The sequence below is a fragment of the Poromitra crassiceps genome (genome assembly GCF_964638095.1).
Source record: "Poromitra crassiceps genome assembly, chromosome: 29".
NCBI classification, from domain to species: domain Eukaryota; kingdom Metazoa; phylum Chordata; class Actinopteri; order Beryciformes; family Melamphaidae; genus Poromitra; species Poromitra crassiceps.
The window spans coordinates 5,073,734-5,081,765 of record NC_139641.1 but is presented as its reverse complement, the minus strand read 5'-3'; the positions used below and the strand labels follow the sequence as shown (position 1 = coordinate 5,081,765).

Sequence of the window (8,032 nt, the reverse complement as noted above, 5' to 3'; positions counted from 1 at the left end):
TTGTTATTTGTAGGGGTGTCACGATACACTCAGTTCACGATACGATATGTATCACGATACTGGGTTCACGATAACGATACGATACGATTTTAACAATATTTTTTTAAACTTGAATAATGACAATATATGACTGGAAAAATAGTATTTTATTTGAAATGCACAAATACAAAACATGCTGTTGTGGGAAATTGTTATTACAATAACAACTAGAAAAAACATGAGATTGGAGATAAGGCTTATCTTGAAATAGAATGAGTTACTGTACACCGTCACTTAGATTTACTTTGAACTAAAAGGTTTCTCAGCAGTATTAATTCTCATTATGCATCTTCAGTTTTTCTTCAAACTCAAACAACAAGACTTTTCTTAATCTATTTTTTATGCATCTTCAGTTTTTCCTGTCAAGTAAACAGTTTTGCCAGAAACTCAATTGAATGGTTTCTCTTCTGTATAACTTCTCATGTGTCTCTTCAGAGACTTGTTCAACTGAACTACTTTCCAGACATTGAACTTCAACAAACAAAGACGTTTCTTAGTCTATTTAAAAAAAAAATTTTTTTTTTTTTTTTTTTTTTGCGATATGAGATTTCATCTCAACGATACAGATCGTGACGTTTTACTATCGCGAAATTTCGTGGGACGATATATTGTGACACCCCTAGTTATTTGTATACTTCCACTGTGGCTGTATTATAATCTACCTTTTCATCCCACCTAGAAAACAGTGACATAAGTGTGATTTGTGGCACTGAGATGATGGAGATGAGCATCTATATTTGCCCAGTTTACAATGCTCAATACAATGAAACCCTGATGGCCCTGAATGGAAAGTTCAACAAGCCAGAGTGTTTCGGGACTCCTGACTATACCGTTGACCCACCTGTCTTAAAGTTCAATTTTTCTATCAATGTAAACGCTCTGGATGTCTGTGGTAACGCCATTAAGGTATTTTTCATCATTTATAACATTTCATATTAAACTCAAACTGCTTCTATTTCCCAAATTGATTGCCAGGAACTTTACAGTTTCCAAGAATTGAAGCATAGAATAGAATTAAATAGAATCTTTAGTGACAGCAGGGCCAGTGGAAATTGCTTTCGGTGCAGCATTAAAGAATGGAATAGTGTATAAGTATGTATATAAAAATCAAGTATTGGGACTTTGACTGTCATAAATCTCAATTCAGATTAGCTTATTATATTCCTTTTAACAGATAACCAGCGAAATTGGGACTGGGCCGTTTTCCGACTTCTCAAATGTCCAATTCGTTAACATCTCTGGAATCATCAGCTCGTCAGACCCCAGCGCGGGTACTATCACCTACCGCGAGCAGATCCTGTACATGTTCTCCTGTCGGTACCCAATGCAATATCTGATAAATAACACTGAGCTGGGCAGGTGAGTACTGTATGCCACCAGACTCACACAACACAACACAACACAACACAAAGTAATCAGCACCATCGCATTAGTGCAGTAAAAATGTCACTTGAGCTCACACTAATTGCAACAAAACCAAACTCAACTGATTTTGTATCCTCAATATGTCCTCAATGAAGGAAAAAAAGTGTTAAGGAAATGTATGAAGGGAAAGTTTTGAAAATGACCTATATGATGCTACCAAAAACGTTTATTTATTTATTTTTTAACATTTTCTTTTATTTTTATTTTTTTTATTTTCTCCTTGAAGCAAAAAACACATACAGGATATAAGTGATGAGATTTATGGCACATTAAAAAAAAAAAAAAAAAAAAGTCTTCCATAGGCTACCATCATATTTAGGTCATTTTCAAAACTTTCCCTTCATACATTTCCTTAACACTTTTTTTTCCTTCATTGAGGACATATTGAGGATACAAAATCAGTTGAGTTTGGTTTTGTTGCAATTAGTGTGAGGTTGACCCACATATTTGCGTAAAATGCCTGGACTATTCACTCGTGAGTCATCCATGTGGAATGAGTGGGAAAGAATCTATAAAAACATAGCCTACTGTAACATGAACTCCTTTTTATTCAATACAGATCGGGTGTGAATCTCGCCATAAGAGACAATAACGGCCCTTTCATCAGCACACTGAGTATGCACCTCTACAAAGTAAGGCCTGCTCTAGCTTTTGGATTCAACATGTTGCACACAGAATATTCATAACAAGGCAAAATTGTTTCACGTCAACTTAATGGCGCTCTTACTTTTCTGTGGGACAGGATAGAGATCGCCTTAACGCACTTATAGTGCCATCGACAGGACTCAACCTGAAGACCAGGATTTATGTGGCAATTAAAGCTACCAATCTAACAGACAGGTACTGATGGAAGTGAAAGCACTACACTTCATATCACGAGTGAATATATCTGAAAAGAAAATATGCAGTAAAACATTGTTAAAATCCATCTGTCTCTCCTCCCAGGTTCAATGTGCTGCTTGACAGGTGCTATGCATCAACAAGCCCTATTCCCTCAAATGGCACCTTCTACGACCTTTTTGTCGGGTAAGCCACCGTCATATTCAATTAACCTATAGCCATAATAAATTGTACAATGGAACTCAATTCCAAGCCAACTCTGTCTACTTCTACTGTATACTCCCAACTTGCAATCCCATAACTGGTGGCCTTTCCGTCCCAAGGTGTGACCGTGACAGACAGACTCATATGGAGATAAATGGGGACGCTCAGAAGGCACACTTCTCCTTTAAGGCCTTTAGATTCGTTGAACACAAACACCAGTCAGTTTCCACGTTCTACCTGCACTGTGTCACCAGACTCTGCCCGGTTGCCAGATGTCAATCTTTAAAGCCTGTGAGTCACAAATATCACTTCACACTCTCGAAGCTACAGTACTCTGTGTTCCAACCGCCTGTTTACATGTCACGTTTTATCCACAAAACTGTACAGTATTTCATAGATGACTTCACCATGTGGAATACATGCTTTTCTGATCTGCCTGATTTTACTCAATGTTGTCTATATTTCATGTTGGAAAAATTTCAAAGACCAAAGTTTGGCTATGAGCGTTCTCTTCCTTAATAGAGACGTTTCACAGGTCTGTTTGAGCAGTCATAAACAATAACTGAGCAGATCAGTAAAGTGTCTCTAGGCAAAATGGTAAAGGCATGTACAGTAAATCGTGAATTACACACTTTGTTTTAGCAAGACATATTCACTGTTTTCCTTCAGGTGCATCATTTAGATTTAGATAGATACCGAGACAGATCTTTCCTCTACTCTCCTTATTTGAACAGAGCTGTCCAAGCAACAGGAGGAAGACAGAAGTGCAGTCACAGTCAAGCGATACACCAATGGCGACAGTCTCCTCTCCTCCCATCTCAGTGTCCAGTCAGACGGCAGCTCGCCATCCAAGAGTCGGCTATCGTTACCCCCCCCTCCGGTCTCTCCTCCTCCTCCCCAGGGGGAGGAGGAGAGGAATCTCCTCTCCTCCCATCTCAGTGTCCAGACGTCAGTCACCATCCAATTATCGGCCAGCCAATCATTGACTCCTATGCTTTCGGAGAGGCTGGCCTCTCCGAAAACCCCCCCCCGGTGGTGACGTTAGTGAACATATAAGGACAGAGATTACACTAAACACTGAGTACTATGTGGGGGGGGGGGCGGTAGTGGTGAGGCAGCACACAAGCAAGGATGGGGGTAGGGAGCAGATGGACTAAGAGAAGGCGGTGGAAAAGAGATGGGTTTTGAGGCGGGAGTGGAAGACTGTGAGCGACTCTGAGGTTCTGATTTCTTGGGGAAGGGCGTTCCAGAGTCTGGGAGCTGCCCGAGAGAAAGCTCTGTCCCCAAAGCTGCGGAGTTTGGACTTGGGGGTGGAAAGGAGGTCGGCTGAGGAGGATCTGAGGGACCGGGAGGGTTGGTAGGGGGAGAGGAGGTAAGGGGGGGCCAGTTGATGAAGGGCTTTGTAGGTGATGACCAGGATTTTGTATTTGATGCGGTAGGAGATGGGAAGCCAGTGGAGTTCTTTGAGGACAGGGGTGATGTGGTGCCGGTGCCGCGTCTATGTGCCGACAGGCCGCAGTGCCGACAGGTCGCAATGCCGATAGCCCACAAGCAGAACCAGCTGAGCGAGGCGGCGTGCAGCGTGTCGGTGGAGCTAACCTCTCCCAGCCCCCACGCCAAACCTAACCTCCCCCAGACCCTAACCCAAAACCTAACCTCTCCCAGCCCCCACGCCAAACCTAACCTCCCCCCATGCCATGCCTAAACCTAACCTCCCCCAGACCCTACCCAAAACCTAACCTCTCCCACCCCCACGCCTAAACCTAAGGTCGGCATTGCGGGTGGTCGGCATAGCGGGTGGTCGGCATAGCGGGTGGTCGGCATAGCGGGTGGACCCCGTGGTGCCAGGATTTGGTGAGGAGTCGAGCTGCTGCGTTCTGAACCAGTTGGAGTCTGTTGATGAGGGTGGAGTTGATGCCGTGAAGGAGTGAGTTGCAATAGTCCAGGCGGGAGGAGATGAAGGCGTGAATGATTGTTTCAGCAGTGGAGTGTGAGAGGGAGGGGCGAATTCTGGCAATATTGCGGAAGAAGTGGTAGAAGGACGATTTGACGATTTGACGGATGTGGGGTTCAAGGGAAAGGGTGGGGTCGATGATGACGCCGAGATTGCGTGCCTGGGAGGAAGGGGAGACAGTGGTGTTATCGATGGTGAGGGTGGGGTTATTGGTTTTGGATAGAGTGGACTTGGAGCCGATGAGGAGGAGTTCTGTTTTTTCACTGTTGAGTTGTAGGAAGTTTTCTTGCATCCAGGATTTAATGGCAGACAGGCAGGAGTTGATGTGGGAGAGGGGTGGGTTGTGGGGGGAGGTGGTGCTGAGGTAGTTCTGGGTGTCGTCGGCATAACAGTGAAAGTCCAGGTTGAAGTGACGGAGGATCTGACCGAGGGGGAGGATGTAAGTGATGAACAAAAATGGACCAGGCAGTATATCTGCCTGCTCTCTACTCCAGCCTCCATTTAACCCTAACCAGGGCTGATCAACTCCAGGTGTTCCTACTCAGGTGATTAGAGCAGAAACCCCAGAGGGAGGGGGAGAGAGAGAGAGTAGATGATCAGAGAGAGAAAAGAAGAGGAGGAGGAGGGTAGCTGGTCACATAACAATAGCTAATAATGTTTCTGTGTTTATGAGCATCTGTGAGAGACAATGTGAGGAAAATATTTCATATAAAAATAGCCTGTAATAATGTTAGAGAGAGAGAAGGGGGTGTGCTGCCCGGTTTGAAGTCCCGCCTGACTGTGCTGCTGCTGGAGAACCGGACCAGGACATGAACATGATACTAGGGATGGGCATTTTAAGTTTTTTCAATGTTCAAGTACTCTCATTAACTAATGAATGAGTACTCGAGTACTCGTTCATTAACGCAATTAATAACAATAGTGTCCTTTTTTTGACACTTTGGACACTTATTTTCTGGAATAATACAGGTGGTCCGTGTCCAACGGGAAGCAAGCGGAACCAAAGTTTTGCTACGTTAAGCTATCGTAGGCTATAGGCCTGTACGAATATATATTACTATGTTAATATTAGATACATGATAGGTACATAGGCCTACATTATGGAGAAGCGTGTCTCATTTGCATCGGGGATTTCCCCCTGCGTTGTTAAAGTCAGAGTACTCGAACTCTGTTACTGTAGTAACGTTATGAACGAGTACTCAAGTACCTGAGTACTCCTGCCCATCCCTAGACAATAGTCATATCGTTTTATGATGTTTATAGATGTTTTATTGTTAAATAAATTACCAGGTAATTTGCAATTTGTGGTGTTTGATTTATGCATTTCTGCTGCAATATCATTTCTTTCAACGGGTTTTTAACTCGTTTAGGGTTTATTTTTAAGGTGGCAATCTATCCATTTGAGAAAAGTCTTAGAAAATGATTTGTTAAATTTCCTAAATCCAGTTATTAGAGGTCTTGTGTTTTCAACATGTTTAATCAGAAATAGGTTTGTTTTGCCAATAGAGTTTTGCCCATGTGTTTCTTACAGTGCTTTTAGTCATTGTTTTAGCATTTGTTTGTATGTTACACAAAGCCTGATTTTATGATTGACTTGTCCACTGTATGACGGCATTTTATATACACTGTGTACGAATGAACCAACTGTTCCACGTTTACCCTTTTGGGTCTTGACCAATTGGTCAAAGCTTTCAGAATCATAGTTTCTCTCGGCCTGTAATTTTAAAAAGATTTTTCCTGTACATTTCCAACAAATGGACTGTACATGTAATAATAATACTGAAGAGTGCCTTGTAACTTATTTAAAACAGAAATAATGTTTCATGTTTGTTAATTTGAGTATATATTTTAACTAAAACTGTCGGCTGTGTTTTTTATGTGTTTTTTATATGTGCATTGCTTTGCTGCTTGTTTTTTCGATTATTTTTTTGTAAAGCACCTTGAATTGCCTTTGTGTATGAAAGGTGCTATATAAATAAAATTTGACTTGACTTGACTTGACAATAAAGAGATGATTTTGGATTAATTGGTTTCCCCCTTTTGTTTCCCCAAGGCCATCATCCTTTCTTATAGCAAACTTTAAATAAACATTTTGTGTTCACTAGATGCACGTCTCCTGCTCCGTCTGTAACCTTTTAAATTGAACCTTTGTGTGAAGGCCCAACTGTTTGGATGAAACAAGTGGTTACTTATACTGGGCCCGGTTACAAATTTGGCAGAGTAAGTTCACTGTTACCAACAACAACCTCACCAACAAGGCCCGGAAACCCCTTCCGCCAAGGGCGTCACCAACAACCCCCCCCCCACAAACTCACTACCTCCTCCTAAACTCAACTGAACTCCCCCCCCCATAAAACTGTAACTCATATCTAATTTAATGCCTGTCTAACTGGGACTGTAAATTCATGTAAATTCCCTGCACATTAATGCCTATTTAACTTAGCCTGTAAATTTCATGTACATTCAATGTAAACTGTTATTTAACTCAGACTGTAAATTCATGTAAATCCACTGCCTATTTAACATCTATTTAACTCAGTCTGTAAATCTCAGGTAAATCCAACGTAAATTCATATTTATCATCCACAGCAAAACTCATGTACATATTGTATTTGATTCGATTGCACTTGCAACTTTGCGATTGTGTTTAGTTATCTTCCTACTTCTTATCTCTGTATATTGATGTGACCGCTACGCTGCATACAGACACTAAGGGCCCTTTCACACCCAAAAGTCCAGACCAAGGTCAGAACCAAACTCATGTTGTTGTTACATTGTATACATTTGGTCCAGTAAGGTTTGCTTTCACACTGCAATGATCCCAGCGGACCAGTGGACTTTAACATGACAGACCTACGTCCTGTCGTCATCACCTGCGTGGGCTGCGTCTCCACTGATTGGCTTGTGGATGAGCGTGCGTCTGACGTCAGCGTCCCGGAAGCGTCTGCTCCAAGGAATTTGCTCCTTGTTTACACCTATTTATTTTTATTTTTTTTATTAATATTTTTTTCCCGATTTTTTATCCCATTTTATCCCCCATTAGTGCTCACTTGATTTCTCAATCCTGGTTGCTACTCCATCCTCTGCCGATCTGGGGAGAGCCGAGACTACACCTATTTATTTATGTCGATGGTTTACACCAGGTTTACACACCACAATGAATGAACAGATCAAACTGCTGTTCTTAAATTTGTGCCGTTTTAATAATAAAAAATACCAAGTCCACTTAACGTGACGCGTGGGGGACGCGCCGGCGGAATTAAACGAGCGCACCCAGTTCAGACTCAGAGAAGCCTCCCCTCCCCCTCCCCCTCCTCCGCTCTAGTGCTTCTCTGCACTGGGGTGCGCTTGTTTAATGGCGCCGGGGCGTCCCCCGCGCATGAGAAGTCAGTTCTTTTGTTGTGAAAACTTTTAAGAGAAAGAAGAAACCTCACGTTCTTTCCTGTTTTCAACCCAAAGTGAGTACAAGTCTTCAACTGTGAATTTAACTCGCCTGTTTCCAAAGTGAAAGTTGAAGTTGATACAGCACTAGCAATATTGAACGGCGCAAAACAAATAGCCCAGCAAGCA

General features: G+C 42.3%; 1 protein-coding gene across 1 annotated transcript; it reads left to right on the top strand.

Moving 5' to 3' along the window:
- Nucleotides 1-753: 753 nt before the first annotated feature.
- Nucleotides 754-6,606, top strand: LOC310800006 (zona pellucida-like domain-containing protein 1; the record flags this gene model as incomplete). Its single annotated transcript, XM_083662606.1, has 7 exons — nt 754-945; nt 1,214-1,398; nt 2,024-2,096; nt 2,207-2,304; nt 2,410-2,490; nt 2,628-2,799; nt 6,568-6,606. 7 exons carry the CDS (start codon nt 754-756, stop codon nt 6,604-6,606), a joined length of 840 nt encoding a protein of 279 aa, XP_083518732.1.
- Between the last annotated feature and the right edge of the window lie 1,426 nt (nt 6,607-8,032).